This window comes from Pocillopora damicornis, chromosome 8, assembly GCF_964200805.1.
Source record: "Pocillopora damicornis chromosome 8, jaPocDami1.2, whole genome shotgun sequence".
Lineage (NCBI taxonomy): Eukaryota > Metazoa > Cnidaria > Anthozoa > Scleractinia > Pocilloporidae > Pocillopora > Pocillopora damicornis.
Window position 1 is genome coordinate 5,970,967 of NC_142677.1, and position 15,939 is coordinate 5,986,905.

The 15,939-nt window shown below is 37.1% G+C and overlaps 3 protein-coding genes across 5 annotated transcripts; all 3 read right to left on the bottom strand.

Annotated features, from left to right (window-relative positions):
- Positions 1 to 289: 289 nt before the first annotated feature.
- Positions 290 to 2,990, bottom strand: LOC149041128 (uncharacterized). Of its 3 annotated transcripts, none has more exons than XM_089214430.1 (5): positions 2,747 to 2,990; positions 2,225 to 2,293; positions 1,493 to 1,863; positions 847 to 957; positions 290 to 349 (listed from the first exon to the last, which is right to left on the bottom strand). In XM_089214430.1, the coding sequence occupies exons 1-4, from the start codon at positions 2,850 to 2,852 to the stop codon at positions 892 to 894; spliced, it is 612 nt and encodes a 203-aa protein (XP_089070556.1). In that variant the 5' UTR covers positions 2,853 to 2,990; the 3' UTR covers positions 290 to 349; positions 847 to 891. The 3 variants fall into 3 exon arrangements, with proteins under 3 accessions (XP_089070556.1, XP_089070555.1, XP_089070554.1); XM_089214429.1 differs by having other exon boundaries at positions 1,505 to 1,863; positions 2,609 to 2,852; XM_089214428.1 differs by having other exon boundaries at positions 2,609 to 2,852.
- A 4,239-nt stretch (positions 2,991 to 7,229) lies between these two features.
- On the bottom strand, positions 7,230 to 10,403 carry LOC113675806 (uncharacterized). Its single transcript, XM_027192404.2, has 3 exons — positions 10,296 to 10,403; positions 8,958 to 9,376; positions 7,230 to 8,199 (listed from the first exon to the last, which is right to left on the bottom strand). Exons 2-3 carry the CDS (start codon positions 9,369 to 9,371, stop codon positions 7,405 to 7,407), a joined length of 1,209 nt encoding a protein of 402 aa, XP_027048205.2. The 5' UTR covers positions 9,372 to 9,376; positions 10,296 to 10,403; the 3' UTR covers positions 7,230 to 7,404.
- Positions 10,404 to 11,393: 990 nt separating this feature from the next.
- Positions 11,394 to 15,860, bottom strand: LOC113675813 (proteasome subunit beta type-6). Its single transcript, XM_089214433.1, has 7 exons — positions 15,751 to 15,860; positions 15,609 to 15,676; positions 14,601 to 14,732; positions 13,775 to 13,904; positions 12,636 to 12,690; positions 12,415 to 12,504; positions 11,394 to 11,624 (listed from the first exon to the last, which is right to left on the bottom strand). The coding sequence occupies exons 1-7, from the start codon at positions 15,847 to 15,849 to the stop codon at positions 11,497 to 11,499; spliced, it is 702 nt and encodes a 233-aa protein (XP_089070559.1). The 5' UTR covers positions 15,850 to 15,860; the 3' UTR covers positions 11,394 to 11,496.
- Between the last annotated feature and the right edge of the window lie 79 nt (positions 15,861 to 15,939).

Consider the following 15,939-nt stretch of genomic DNA (forward strand, 5'->3'; position numbering starts at 1 on the left):
TGAAAAAAAATCAGGGCTTCAACGGGATTCGAACCCGTGACCTCCGCGATACCGGTGCGATGCTCTACCAACTGAGCTATGAAGCCACACATTGGGAGCGAGGTCAATTTATTGAGTTCATATCTTCCCGTGCAGTGAAATGATGTGAAGTTTTTTATATGAAATAATTCATATTTGTACTGCGGTTGTAGATGAAAGTGAAATGTGATCTTCGCAGTAAATTTTCCAATTTAAGCAACTGGAAAGAAGAAAATTGGAAAATTTACTGCGAAGATCACATTTCACTTTCATGGGATAACAGCATCACATCGGCTACACTGAATGCTGAACTTGTTTAAATCAAACCTTCCTGAAAGAGAGAAAATATGTGCTAAAGTAAAAAGAAAGCTAAATATATAAATTTATTAAGAATCAAATACCTAATGTTCAGAGGAAGGGTTTCTATCATGGTTCAGATATAATGGGCACATTTAATGTCTATGAATGTGGTTTTACCAACTTTCCCCAAAATCAAAGATTAGTGTATAGAACAAAGTAAGAATCCATCTTGCCCAGGTGCACAAGCCTATTGCCCTCGTAAATACAGCCACGTTAAAAGGAAAGCTTATTTGAGCATTTGAAAAAATCTTTCTTTTAAGCTAGAGAAGAACCTACATAAAAATAAATATTATTAAAAGCAATTGTTTAGTGCATTTAAGACAACCACATGGCATGGTACCAATTTTTGAGAGGATACTTATTACTTACAATGGGTGGGTGAGGGGAGTTGTTTTAGTTTTTAGGTTTAAAGTGTGAAAGACTCGATGAAGAAAAAAACAATGACTTGAAACTTGTTCTATACACTACCTTTCTCGTTTATGACAATGATTGTTCCTGTAGTTGGTCGCTGCTCTAATACTCCAGCCTCATTACAGCATGGGCAATTTTCAGGTACACTGATGACAGGTAACAGTTTAGCTAACAAATAAAATGTCAGACATTATGATAGCAAAAGAACCATTTTAGTAATAACATAAAAATAAATGTACTATTTGGCAAGGAATCAAATAGCTGCATTTCAGGGTAAAAAACTGAAAGTAAACTGAAATAACAATTCTACATAAAGAAATTTATTCAAAAAATAGGAAAGCAGCACCTGCCAAATATCTAATTCATATATCTGCTGTAGTTAAAATTTATCTTTGGTTGAAAATTTTCAAACCAGCCTGATTTTCATTTCCCTTTACTTCAGATTATGTTAATGGAGACAATAAAAACATTAAAATCATAAACTGTTTTCCTCTAACACCTTAACAGGAACCTGAGTAATTATATTTAATCAGACATTTTGCATAAAAAGTTAAAAAAATGAAATCAATATCACATAAAACAAAGAAAACAAAGTACATAATTTAAAAAAAATTGAAAATTAATACCACTGTTTGTAATCCTTAATTTAATGCCTGATAATTATTTATATTGTGGTTACTGTGTTCAGACCGTTAGTTTATACCTGCCTACTTACAATACGCTTTATTCCACTTTCATCAATTGTAACGGTTGGAGGGATAGCCTGAAGGAATCCATTAACATAACCATCTCTGTCATGAAAAGGTAACAGAGAATGCACATCTTGGTCACATGAAGGACAGAAAAATTTCTTTGGGCAGTCATGGCACCGTATGCGAACTTTTCCTTCTAAACACATATGACAGCGATTAGGTGAAGGAAGCCCCTCACAACTAAGGACAGCCTCCAGTAGAAGTTTTCGGATGTTATCCCAGTTTGTTGACAAGTTCACCATGCGTGTCTCCCAGCTTTGAGATGAAGCATCGAATGAGCTGAGAAGCTCATTGCATCTTGCCAAGGCAGCGTCAAGATTGTCTGTGGAACAAGTGTTAATATTTTTGTTCATTAAACCAGGAACATATGTAATTCCTGAGTTTAGATTGGTTTACAGGCCATGGTATATGAACTCATATACCATGGACCATAAATACAGAGTCTTTCACAATGTTGTATTAAATTTTCAGAAACTTTTTTGAGGTTTTAATAAATCAACTACTCCACTCGCATTTGTTTAATATGACAGAGTTATAGCCATAGCACTGAGTTGGCTATACAGGCTATCAAAAGACGTGTCACCACATCCAGTGGGCTTATGGTATGATGTTAAATATAACCTTGCCAAACAAACTTCATATACAAAGAGTCTTATATGAAGAGTTTCTGTCTATAAACTTACCTGTTTCGTCAACATCATCTGAATCAAACTCATAGCCTGCGTCCAACCCAGTTATGCCAGGAATCGGTTCTAAAGAAAGGCATAAGGAAGGAGTTAGGGGCTTTTGAACAACGAAGGATTATGGACTAGGTCATTATGTTGTGGTTCAATTTTATCTTTGATTAATTTTTTTTAACCCAGATTGATTTTGATTTTAATAGTCTCATACTAATATTAAATCATAATCTGAAACACTGGGTAATGACTTTCCTATTACTTTGAAAAACTATAAATTAAACCACAATTGATAGTTAAGCAGCAGGTTATATCACCTTATTCTCACTCGCTGATCTGAGTTAAACAGTTTACGTGCATAGTGTAATCAACAAAATAATATCAAATCACCTTCGAATTCCACTGATGCATTAGCAAAGGCATTATTTGCCTCAGTATTTATGCTTTTCTTTTCACGTGGCCGATACTCGTACTTGTATTCCCTGAAACCGGTTGTGGAGTCCCTGTAAAATTCGGAATCACTCTCGCCTTTCTTCCTCTTTCGCGATTTTTCTTTTTCTTCTAGCAAACTTGTTGCTTCCTGGAGCAGAACCTCAAGATCTTCTTTCTTCTTGGAGGCCTTCTTCGCCGCCATTTTGTTTTTGGTGATTCGTGTGCTTTTACTCTCTCCAGTCTTCCACTGGCTTCACGGCCATCACAATGTTGAATGATTATACTTCATTTTATGTCATTTGAGAAGTTATGATAATCCTTCATTTGCAGTGGAGATCGTGTTGCTCTCTCGTGGTCAGCATTCCATCCACCAAAACCACCTTGGTCGAGAGGGACTGAGATGGAATGATGGAAAAAAATTACGAAGCTACGACAACATGCCGACTTATCCCGATGACCCAAGTGTATTATTTGTTTGGGAAATTGCGTCAAAACTTTTTACTAAAGAAATGGTAAGTATTAATTTATTGTTCGATTGTAGTATTATAAAACATTTTACGCAATTTTATGCAGATATTTCACGTATTTAAAAGGTGCTTAGATGTTACGTAGTTTTGGTGGATGTCATTAGGGAACATCCACTAAAACTTTGACCAAAACCATCAACAATATATTTTTTAAATTTTATCTATAGCCATTGTTAGATGTTCAGGGAGACAAAAGATTTATACCACTAATTAGCAGTTAGTGCTCTGGCTAATTATTTTTTATGGTGCACAATTGCTGACCGACCAAACGTTCATAATGATTATCATAACTCTTAACACATAGAATAAAGTGGTTTTGGTGGATGTTTCTCTCCATCCACCAAAACCACCACAGAAATTTCTGCTACTTCCTTACAGAAGACTGATGTGACCTGCTATTTGGAGTACATAACCACAATCTATTTCTTTGTATGTAGAGATCTTTTGGAAAGTTCTTGAGTCAGCACCTTTTATTATTGAAACCATAATCATAACATGGTGCATAATATAGAATACAAAAGGTTCTGGTGTGGTAATCATGTAATCTTGAAACAGGAGAGTTTTTAACTGACTTAAACTGATTTAAACAAACATTTGCAACAAAATTCCAGGTCCAGAAATTTCTTCCACTATTTCCGCCAAAATCCTAACCTTTAAGTACAACAAATCGGCACATTAGTAATTGTTATCATGCAGGGGTCTGAAAATCCTATAAATCTTTCACATTTATTTCAAGCAACCTTTAATTTCACATGGATGAATAAGTATACACTCAACATGCAGAATGTCTTACAGTTTACAAACTATTTCCCTTTTAATGGATAGACAGTGAAAGGCCTTTGCCACATTGGTGAATCAAACCATTGTATACCATGCATTTTGTGATAATTGTTTGTTTTTGTTTCACATTTATTTCAAGTAACCTTTAATTTCACATGGGTGAATAAGTATACACTCAACATGCAGAATGTCTTACAGTTTACAAACTATTTCCCTTTTTATGGATAGACAGTGAAAGGCCTTTGCCACATTGGTGAATCAAACCATTGTATACCATGCATTTTGTGATAATTGTTTGTTTTTGCTCACAATACCCAGAAAAATGGAGGGGATAAATTTAAATAGCAAATTCTATGGTTAAAATTAAATAACATTGGAAGATCAAATTAACTTTGTACTGTTTAAAATTCAGTTTTGGTTTCTTGCTTATTCCAGCCTCTTGATATTCAAAAGCATTCCTTGTCATTTTTGTGTTCTTCTGTGTACATAACTTGAAAAATAAACACAGAGAAAGGAAACCACAAATGATTAAACTTGAAGCTAAAGCAAAGTTTAAGTTGAGCCATAGCTGATCCAAATACTGAGCACTTTGTATTGTAACCCATTTAGCAGTAAAGTTTATTTATATGTCTGCCAGCTTGTCACAAGTCTTACCCCTCTCCTTCAAAAGTCTCTATAAATAAATTTTTCTTTGTGGTCCCTAATTGATGATTAGTATATTACAGCTCCTCAATTTTCCTCTCTCAAGTCAAGGTTACTCTAAATTTAACAAAGTAATGGACTTGATAAAACTCAAACTATAACTCAGCTGGCTGCTACTTGCAACCTTAATTTCTAGATATCAGTATACAATAATCAATATGTTATAAATAAGAACCCTAATGCTTAATTTTGCAGTGATCACCTTCCTCCTTTTCATTTGCAGACCAGACTGGAACCTCTATAGGTGTGTTTGCTTGTTTTGAGTGGGGATGGAAGAAAGGGAGTCATGCCGCATATCTGATTTATTAAATCGCATTTGTTCTGTTTATACACGAGTGTGGTATCATCCAAGCCATGCCAGAGGACTTGAACTAGACAAACTAGTGAGAATGCACAATAGCGATAGCAAAGCTTTGTAATGCTAAAGAGCTATATCAAATATATATAAATATATGTTTCCGAAACCTTTGACAGCTTTAAAGAAAGAAAACTTCGTCGTCAATCCTGTTTCAAATTCCGCAATAAGTTTAAGCGTCTCATCAACAGAATTTACGTATCCTAAATTATCTGCATGTCTACCATCAATGGTTCGCGACTTAAAATTCTCGCTATGCTGTTTCTGTTTGTTCCTCAAGAATCATGGGATTTACAGCTTTGGATGTTCGGCTACATCACTTGCAGATTTCCGAGAATCTTCGGTTATGTTTTGCAAGTGATTAAATATTCCATCTCATTCCCTCTCGACCGAGGTGGTTTTGGTGGATGGAATCTAATGCTGACCCTCTCTCGTGGACAAATAAATAAAGAAATAAATTTCGCGGGCGTTGACTAAGTGTGGGAAATCCCACACAAAAAGCTTAGCAGCAGAGTGACGTCTTTTTACTTTCCCCCTCCCCTACCACCTAAAAAATAACTTTCCATTGTATCATTTGCATTGCGTGACGACTCTCCGTGTACAAAACTACGTTGACATGGTTGACTGCAACATATGTGTAGTGCCACTTTTAAAAGCATCGATCAGATCTACTGCACCACAAACCGAGCAACACTCACAGTCAACTGAACCGGTGGATAAGATACCACAGTGCAGAAAGATGTCAAACGTTTTACAACGAAGGTTGGTGACAGTTTGCAGATTGACAGGCAGTTTCATCGGATGTTATAATTATAAATACGACGAGCGACAAGATAACCAAAGTAAAATGGTCTTTGGATCTTTCTTCAGCGGCAAATGAGGTTAGAGCATTTGAAAATGTGTACCCATGTACATTTTCCGGCCTCATATGGGTTGAATCATATTAAAGTAGGTGTGTGACTCGCAACTGGAATGTTGACCGCTAAAGGTCAAATAACTGCATTTTAACGGACTTTGAAAAGCTTTCGTATCGCTCTCAATCATTTGCCCAAATAAATTTACATCTTTTCGTAATTCTACCGCCCAAAGCTTAATCCATTTGAAGGTTTAGCACATGCTGAAAATTAACTTTACTCACAAAGTACTTTTACTGAAGAGAAATGTATGCTTTCAAAATTAAATTATTTTACACGCAAAGAGGAACGCAGTGTTTACAAAAATCGTTTTGTGAGGTCTTATGAGGTTGAATAAGAAGATTTGAGTGTTAAAAAGACGAGATTGTGATTCGTTTTTGAATGCGAAGCCCTCAAACTTGTGCAATAATTTGCAGCTAAAAATGACGATTTTAACGGAATTTTTTTATTTGTATTTTTCTCTGAAATAAAAAGACATTTTGCCAAAAAAAGTATCTAGTGATTTTAGTTATAGTCTAGCCTATCTAATATTAAAATAAGAGAGAAATCGAATTTTCCCCCCTTGCCGCGAAATTTAGAATTTGTCTGATTTTTACAGACAAGCGCTCTTAATTCTGAAACACCGGCCAAACTATGACTATTAATTATAACGGACCAGTTAAGACTTGAATGCTAGAAACAGACGCAAAGTCAGACCAATCAATTCAATACTTATGCCAGGCATACGCGTTATTGACCAAGTGTGAGGTCAAGATGGCTTGATGTAGGCCGAGATGTTTTTTCGCGTTTTTATATACCGAAATGAAATCGAGGTCCATAAAACTAAAATGGCCGCGAGGTTAAATGGAAGGAAGCCGTAAGGTCATTTTCTGCGTCATGGATTGTAAAATTATTCAAGAGATATTTACTTTTACTTTTATAACAGTAGAGAGAGCGAGAATATTTTTCACGCCCCATTATTCAAAAAAGCTGTACATGAAAGAGCTGCTCACTAAGGTTATCCGATGATAGTTGTCATAGAGCTTTTGAGCTTTTCAGGGAGTTAAGGGACGGCGATGCCTAATTCAGCTTAAGTGGGGAGGGGGGATTAGAAACGAGGTTGTAGCTCTTAAAAATTTTTCGCTCTCTTTTCGTTTGTCTTTATTCATACTTATTTACAAGAGATTATAATCTCTTGGCATCTCGTTCTAAAACAAAATGTCGTCCTGGCAAAAATTTGGAGAGGGAGGGGGGCTAAAGTATCTGGAGTCAGATGTAGCGATATGATCCGATGCGTTTAAGTACAGTGCAAGTTTTGCCTCGTGTTGAATGTTTTGCACAATTTATTGAACCATTAAAACCCCTAAAATTGCACCTCTTGCGAGTAAAAATCAGTGAAGGCGATCAGTTGAAAGAGAAATCAAAATATGTTCGCCACAGAGTTATCAAATCCCGCTATTTTCTCTAACTTTTGATCATGACTGAATTTTTCCTGGACTATTTTGCTGATGGGCCTTTAGTCGGACACGCCCCATGAAGATTCACCTCCGCGTATTCTGGTTCTTTCCTCTCAAAAAGCACCTGAGCCGTCAGGGGTGCATTTGAACCTGGTGCCAGTTTCCCGGAAAACTCGATTCGAATTTTTTCACATTGCTTTAGGTTGGCGTTCTGAATCTGTCCCGGGAAATTTTCGATGTAGTAGGTTTGTCCGTCTTGGGATTTTCCGGAAAGCTTGGCTGCGTTCAGATTGGATATTTCAGCAACTGGTCTGGAAAACTCCAAGATAACTTTCCATCCGCCTCGGACAGAATCTATCACTTGCAACTCAAACCTCATCTTGAAGTTATTTGGCGGCCATTGATGAATCAATACTACGCCGGCGCGTTCTTGTGGAGGCGGTGGTCCAGGAGCTGGGGCAGGCAGATCAAAATCTTCACATTTCGTCGCATTTGGATTGAAAACGAAGAATGCATTCGGTGCAGCTTCGTAAAACTTCGCTTTGTAGCAGTTAAATTCAAGGCGGAGGTACGATTTCGCTTTGAGCTTCTTGTTGTAGGGCCGGGGTCCGAGACAAAAAGAGTCGTTAGTTGATGCTTTTGGAAGCGAGACTGTCGCCTTGTCGATAGCAAAATTCTTCGTGCTGATCTTTTTGGTGAACTTGAGTGATATGCTCCAGTAATTCATAGCCTCTGGGACGTGGTATTCCATGATCATTTTAAAACCAGAATTCGATTCATCGACCGGCTTAAGTGGATAGATCGGTATAACTTGTTGAGGTGTCGTGGGCTGAAACTAAAAACATTTAAATATTTTTAACAATGTTTTTCATATTATTATTTTTTTTATCAGAAATAAACTTTGATCTAGAAGCTAAATCAATATGTTAGACCAATCAGACAAATAATTTCAGAGAGATTGACAATAACTCAATGTTTACTGACTGTAAGCATTTTGTTGGATTTTTACTTCCCATGGACTAAACAAATAAGAATAATCATTTGTAACAGAAACAAAAGAACCAATTTTTTGATGGAGTGGAAGGCTTCAGAGAAAGGGGAATACTTATCGTAAGCGTTTCAAGGACTTAGCACTTCCCAACATTAATTTGGATCTCTTCCTTCAGTTCCTCGTACCACTCGTAAGATTTTGTTTCCAATCCACTATTCAAGAAGGCCAAGTCTTTACCACAGAGGTTAAGAGAATCGATGTGAAATCAGCTTTTTTAATTTTAGAGGGTCAGTGTAATGTTTGAGGCGAAAACACTTAAACTGTGGAGCTACATGAAGTCAAAATGCAACTTTAAGCATGTGCCAACAGAAAAAAACCAAATTAGAAACCAGACAGTTGACCCGTTCCTAGAAGTGAGGCCGAGAAACATGGGAACGAAAACAAAATCGGTACTCTCTTCTCTACTCTCTTCCGTCTCTAGCTTTATCCCGTCATCCCATTCGTGCCGTGCTAATTTGAATCATCCCCATGCCTCTCGCACTTCTAGAAAAAAGCGAACACAACTGGGGTCGAGTCAGCTCCAAAGTCGCGAGTTTACCAACCGGGGTCTGGGTGGGGAGTCGAGGACTTTTGTTTCCGCCTTTGAATATAACTGTGACGTTACCAGGGGGGGAGTTTCTCTTGCCTTTGTAGGCCACCACAGCAAATGTTAGAACTTGACCCGTTGCCAATTTTTTATTGAAATATTCTTCTTTGAGATCATGTATTCTTTGATCGGCAGATTTCTTTAAGACGATCGCTCGCCATACGTCGATCTTCTTGATTGGCTGGGAAAATATCAGTGCGATCCTCCAACCGTTAGGGACTGGGTACTGCATTTTGACGGTGATGATGAGCTTGAAGGCCTCGGCCCAGTCGTGCTCTAATTCCGCTGAGCCGTAGATCATTGGCGAGTCAGCGGTCTTACACCTCAAAGCTCCCAAAAGGACCAGTGAAATGGACCAATACAAGTGCATATTTCCTGAAGTGAGACAAAAACGAGGCAGCCAATTTCCAAATAGAAGATTAGGAGACTTTTCATGGGTTCCAAGGGTAGGACGTCAATTTTTCCTTTTACCATACGCAGACATAAATTAAGACTACTTTTCAGCACCAATTGTTTTTAAAATCAATCTAAATTGTATTCAGTATCTGAGCAACGTTTTCTTAAATGCAGTTTTGAAGTTATGAAAACATTGATCTTTCCCTTTGTTCTCGCTCAGTATATTTAGATGTAAAGCGTAAATAATAAAACTGTTTGGAGCTTGCAGCTTTACAAACAAAATTTGTTGAGTTCGTTGTTCGATCTTTTTTTCACTTCAGCTGCATCTCTTGTTCTAAGAAATCTATCAAAGTTTCCGTATTTACATTTCCCAAAGCATTCGATGACACACTGCAAGACACATATCCATTTCTGGGTGCAAATATAGACATTCTAGATTTTGTAATTCTAATCTCCAAAAGGAGCTCTTTGAGATATTCATTTGTGAAATTGTAGGACAAACCCCAGCCAGAGGGGGAGGGGGGGGGGGTGGTGGATTTAAATCATACGAATTCCAGTGTTTGAGTTATTTTCCTTCAAAGAAAATAAATGGGACAGACTTTGGAACTGAAACTTGAAGGACTTATCAATAATGTAATTTTCAAAAGCGAGGGTGCAAATCAACTCACATAACATTTGTACTCAGCTTATCCTACAAAAAATGATCTCATCTTTCAGTGTAAAGTTTTTTCAAACCGGTTCTCTAAAAAACGTGTTTCTATGATTCAAATGGCTGATATGATTATTCCCCCCCCCCCCCCAAACTAACTAAATTAATCCTTGATTCCCTCAACATCGCAGTACCGGGCTCGGGAGATTCTCATAGATAGACAAGTATTTACAACAGTCAACGGTTTACCTTAAACAGCAGCTTTTCTGCGTTCTGTAAGTAATAAAAAAAAATTGAAATATTACAGATTAATGATATCATAAAAACATCAAAACCTCTTCATATTTCCCCCGCCTAACACGATCGACAGAAGCTGTCACATCAGCAAATGATACAGGTACATTTATTGTAAGAAGTAGAATTTGTAAAATTAATAACTCTTACCAAAAAACGTCAGGGCAATCTTTTTATCACTGATCAGAACTGTTCTGCTGTGGAGAGGTGATATCTTCTTTTGTTCATCGCATGTTACATTGACAGACAGTCCTGCCTCTTGAAACAATCTCTTGTCCAAATAATTTAATGTAATCTTTTTCTTTCTTTCCTCTACCTTTGTGATGAACTCTTTACAAAAGCAAACAAATATCTTTTACGGAAGTAAACAATATCATCGCACATTATGGATTCGCCTTTGGAACATCTTGCAACCCTAAATCAATGCTCAGTATTGTTATCCGGCAGCTTAAAAGAAACCAATTGCTTTCGACTTTTAATGAATATTTTACGATCTGCCGCCATTCTAAGAATGGAATCACCTGGTAGAAGGGAAAGTAAATATGATCCAATTCCAGTCTGAACAGTCCCAACCCGGTAATTGTTCTCTTCGAGCTGTTTACGAGTTTTGTTGTGTTTTTTGTGTCAATTCTCATGATCGGTTTCGATAAAATAACGACAAAACAGGGACTGTTTATTTTTCAGTGAGAGCTGCGTAGAATCTCTCTTCCTCCATTGACTTCTACATGGGGGAATTGGAGAAAAGAGAACGTATAATAGGCAACAAGTTATAGCGAAAGAGGAAACCTCTTGAAACACAGACTGTTCAAATAAGAAAAAATTTTGTTTCAATTTTGCGCTATTAATTACGGAAACGGGGAGTTCTGATTCAAATGTCAAATGCATAAGAGCTTTTTAGATACACTTGGATTTATTTCGCAATGATGAATTGCCTTAAATAAGACATTTTCTCAAACGTTTCCTCGTGGCGCTAGCTGAAATCCAAGTAAAACAAGTTCAACAAAAGATCTGTTTTAAGTTTTTTAAATACATCAAGTACTGATCATACCCGAGTTAGACTACTCAAACCACGAGATTTTATTTCTGCTCTACAGACGGTGATTAATTTTAATACAAATAAAATGTCAATGGAACAGGAAACTTTCAGTGGTGCTATTTATCCTTCGTAGAATGTAGGAAGCTCATTTCCGAGAATAACTCTCCTTTCTATGCCTGACTCATCAATGGCTGCCAAACGGATTATTCCACCTGATGAACCATCCCTTGACATAGCCAACGCCACAGCTGAAAGCAAAAAAAAAAAAATTAAAAGTTAATATTTAGTAAATTGTAATTTTCCAAACCTTTCGCCACACATTTGTTGTAATTTAAGCTCTGAGTGTTAAGTACTAAATCAAACAATATCTCAAAATGATGATGTTATTTCCTCTCGTCACCTTCCTAAGTAAAAATGTATTGACATTGACGGGAAAAATTCTCCATGGGTCACTACTAGAAGTGATAGGGTTGTTACAATAGTTTTTTAAAGTTTGCACCGGAACCAAGTGATCTATCTTCAGGGTAGCACAGCAAATTTTAGAGTTTGGAGGGGGAGGGTGGGGGGTGGCTACAGTTGAACGCATAAGCTCCAGCCAACAAGGCAAGGGAATGGGGGCATACTTAGCACAGAGCTTATGCCACTTTCCAAAGCATTAAACCATGAACCCCTTAGACTAACTAGCATCTCAATTCTCCCTATGTTATCACCCCTGGATCACACATTAAGGTTATGAGAATAAAGGAGATGATCACCAACTCAAGAGGCTCTTGCTTGTTAAACAAATAATTCTCTGACCCCTCTAATGGAAACCTGATTTCTGCAGAGATCCCAAGGCTACAGGTCATAGGGATCTACATGTACCAGTAGCCAACATCATTTAAATAGCACCATTCAAAATGTTCTCTGGAAAGTTTTGAAAGATGTTTCGATAATATCTGTCATTACAAGGCCTCCCCATGACAAAGCCATAGATCATCACACCAGCTTCTGGGCTAGACAAAAAAAAAAGGTTTCCAAGTGCATTTCAATACCAACCATTTGCCACAAATTTGAAACACTCCTCCTTTGTCATTCCATGTTTGTAAGTAGCATCACAATGGCCATAGATGTAAGTACTTCCAGATCCTGAAAAAAAAAAGAAAAAAACTTACACATTGAAAATCTTCTCAGAATCACTGTGAACTATCTTTGCATTTGAACCCACATGAGACTTCCAACAAGGTATCTACTAATTTCGAGTGTCTTATAATATTTACCTCCTATGGCAAAGGGCTGCCTCACACACATTCCACCCAGGGGAATTGAAAAAACCTATAAAAAATAACATCAAACATTTGTAAACTAATTAAATACTTAGTAATAACTATCTAAAACCAAAAGGTTCTACAGTGGTAAATACAGATAAAATAATGCCAAATTTGCATATACACTGTAGCCTTATGCAATAAAGTAATCAAGCTCTCAAATGGTTCCAGACACTACATGTTTGTGAAATATTTCAACACTTTCAGTAATATGCATATGCCTCTTAAAATTATATATGATTGATAACCAAAATTATCTTAGTACCTTTATTCTGGAATGCTAACTGATATCTAGTTTTATCTATTATTGCAACAACTTTTTTTCTTGAATGTTTTCCTCCTTACTGTGAACATTTGGTCCCATTTTAAATTTTGCAAACTACCGATATCAGGGTTATAACTAAAAATTGACCAATATATAATAACAAAGAGCAAGCAATTAATTTTGTCCAAATTCTTGTCATATTTGACAGCTTGAGTATTATGCACTGATTGGGTCAATTCAGTTTAGTTAGAACCACTGTGCTTTTCCGATGTGATCAGAAGCACAAATGTTCATTTAAAGTTTCAAAACCATAATGCAGTTGGTTTCTCTCAGAAAATATTTCTACTGAATTGCACAGCCTTCATCAGTCTGTTGAAGTAAGTTATTACACAGCAAAAAACTTTGTAACCACTTGCTCAGAGTGCCCCTCCCCTCTGATGGGGGCATGGTCTGGAAGATCTTTGGAAGCTCAAGCTCCTTGTCCCTATTAACCTTTTAATCTCTGTAAGTGACCAGCATGTAATTTCTCCTTACAGTAATACTGCTGAATCATTCATTAAGATCATGAGAATAACAGAAATGGTCGCCAACCTAACAAAACTCTTGATTGTTAAACAAATTCTCCCTGTCAGTACCAAAGGAATTGTATAGAGAAGAGTAAGGAGAATATGGATACTGATGTTAGGGCGTAAAGGGTTAAATGATGGACATCTCATCTTGACCTCTATAGCCTCTTTATTGTCCTCTTGTTGTGATTGGTTGATTCTATCTAAGTGATGCTGGTAACAGCTGTGGCATTACTGTTAGTAAAATAAGCTCATCTTACCTGTCCTCCTTCCCTCTTATCCCAGCCTGCACAAATAATGCCAGCTGTCAGTGAATCACGGTTTCCATAGCAAACCTCACGGAAGACATTAGCCACTGTTTTCACAAGTGGCTGTTCACCCATTTCAATGCTGTAGGAAAAAAAATGATTAACAAAAGGTTATCTTTTCAATTCAATGACATTTTATTTTAACAGTGAATACACTACTACATGAATTGGTACAAGACTTCAATTTTTAAAACTTCTCTCACGAAATTTAAATCAGTTTACAAAATATTACCATCAATACATCCCATTAAGGTTTAACACTTTAACTCCCAAAAGTGATTAACAAGTAATTTCTCTCTACAATACCCATACATTATCCAGACACAGGTTCTGAGAGAATCCAAACTTATCAGTTGGAAGTTGTTATCTTGATAAAACACTAAATTCTCATACTCATTTACAAGGAAATGCATAGCAGCTAGAGGGGAGCATTAACAATCAGATGTTGGGCCTAACCCTTTCACTCCCAAGATCTAATTAGTAATTCTCCTTACTATCTGCCATACAATTCTTATGATGTTAGTTCAGAGAATTTGGTGTTGGATCAACTAATAATCCCATAATTCATATTCTTCTCTATTCTCATTACCTGCCTGCTTGATGTTGTATTGATATTGTAAGGAGAAATTCTGTCTTGGTCACTTGTGGGAGTTTAAAGGGTTAAGTTACTCATAGAAATCAGTAGCACTATAGTTCAAAGACAAAACACTTACATGGAGAAGAAATTAACTCAATAAAGCTTCTTCTCCAATCAACTCAAAAAATACACCAATATTACCTGATGAAGTTCAAATGATATTTAGCTATATCAGCAATGGCCTGTGTTGCTGCTGCAGATCCTGATCGGCAACAAAACACTCTATCTGTCACTGGAGTCAACTTATCTGTTACTCGGTTTGCTATGTATGCACTAAATAGGGGAAACAAGTTATAAAAAAGAGTCATTTGAGTCTGGTGGCCCAATGATTTCCTGAGAAAATTGTCTTTTTTTCAGAACAAATGTAGCACAGGGGACTCAAGCATCTAGTAAGGTGTCCTTGCACTTTTACAGGCACCTTATTGTACTCCAGGATGGTAAAATGTACTAAGAGAGAGTTAACTACATTGTATTCTGATCTAATATGTGATAAACATGTAATTTCTCCTATTAAATCAGTTGACAAGGGATGGACCAAAAGAGAAGTTGACAGGAGGAACTGCAAGTGCCTATGAAGGGAATCTGGAGCTCAGGGTATCTGAGATAAGGAATGAGGAGGGGGGCAGGGCTAGAGGGTTTGAGAAATGCAGGCAACAAGGCTAGACAAACATACAAAGAGCATGGGATAAAACGAAAAAAAGGGAAAAAAACACAAATAAAAATTGATTTTTTTTTCATCTCAATCTCCACTTCCCCTCTCATGGTCCGTCCTGAAGAGGGCAAATGGATTTTGACAAGAAGCATCCTTCTGAATCGAACTAAGCAATCTTTTCTTTACACAACATCAAATCTCTCTCCTAATTCACAATACAACTTATGGTGGCTAGAACAGAGAAAAAATAAAGAACTGGACAACCTGATCTTTGAATTCAGCTCAAGTCTTTATCAGCAGAGTGCAACAATCACGAATAAAGTAGTAACTTTTATGGCCATTGAAAAACACCGTTTGGAGCGTTCGCTATCTTTTTAAATGAGGACTTTGGCCACACGCTAATCGTTCGAATCAAGTCAACGTTTCTCGTATGACTTAGAAAATTTATCTCCCTTTCCATACATCTACTTGATGACTAAGAGCAACGGTTCACCTACCCAGTTGTTGTTCGTGAATCAGCACCTATCACCACGCCGCCATTGAACTCAACAGCCATTATTGTTGTCTGAAAAAGACCATAAATGAGAAGCTATTCAAGAGAAAATGTCCTCTAATATAAAAAATAACAATTTATCTTACTCCCGTTCTATGTTCTGCTGTTAGCCAGTCTGGATAATCGTCAGAAGCCATGGTTTGTTCACGATGACTTAGCATTCCCGGTTGAAGCATGGCCGCCATTTTGGTTCTGTGAGCCTCGTTCTCGGGTTGAAAGTTTCCTTTTAGTACCCAGATCTCCTCGCTATTGTTTCCAGTCTGCCCCCGGTTGTA

Excerpts from the sequence above, each read along its gene's own strand:
- LOC149041128 (XM_089214428.1), bottom strand. The coding sequence starts at position 2,852 with ATGGCGGCGAAGAAGGCCTCCAAGAAGAAAGAAGATCTTGAGGTTCTG. Across the intron at positions 1,864-2,224 it reads AGATGATGTTGACGAAACAG|ACAATCTTGACGCTGCCTTG; the intron begins GTAAGTTTATAG and ends CTTGTTCCACAG. Across the intron at positions 958-1,492 it reads AGCGTATTGTAAGTAGGCAG|CTAAACTGTTACCTGTCATC; the intron begins GTATAAACTAAC and ends TTTATTTGTTAG.
- LOC113675806 (XM_027192404.2), bottom strand. The coding sequence starts at position 9,371 with ATGCACTTGTATTGGTCCATTTCACTGGTCCTTTTGGGAGCTTTGAGG. Across the intron at positions 8,200-8,957 it reads GACTCCCCACCCAGACCCCG|TTTCAGCCCACGACACCTCA; the intron begins GTTGGTAAACTC and ends AAATGTTTTTAG.
- LOC113675813 (XM_089214433.1), bottom strand. The coding sequence starts at position 15,849 with ATGGCGGCCATGCTTCAACCGGGAATGCTAAGTCATCGTGAACAAACC. Across the intron at positions 12,505-12,635 it reads GCAGCCCTTTGCCATAGGAG|GATCTGGAAGTACTTACATC; the intron begins GTAAATATTATA and ends TTTTTTTTTCAG. Across the intron at positions 11,625-12,414 it reads TTTCAAATTTGTGGCAAATG|CTGTGGCGTTGGCTATGTCA; the intron begins GTTGGTATTGAA and ends TTTTGCTTTCAG.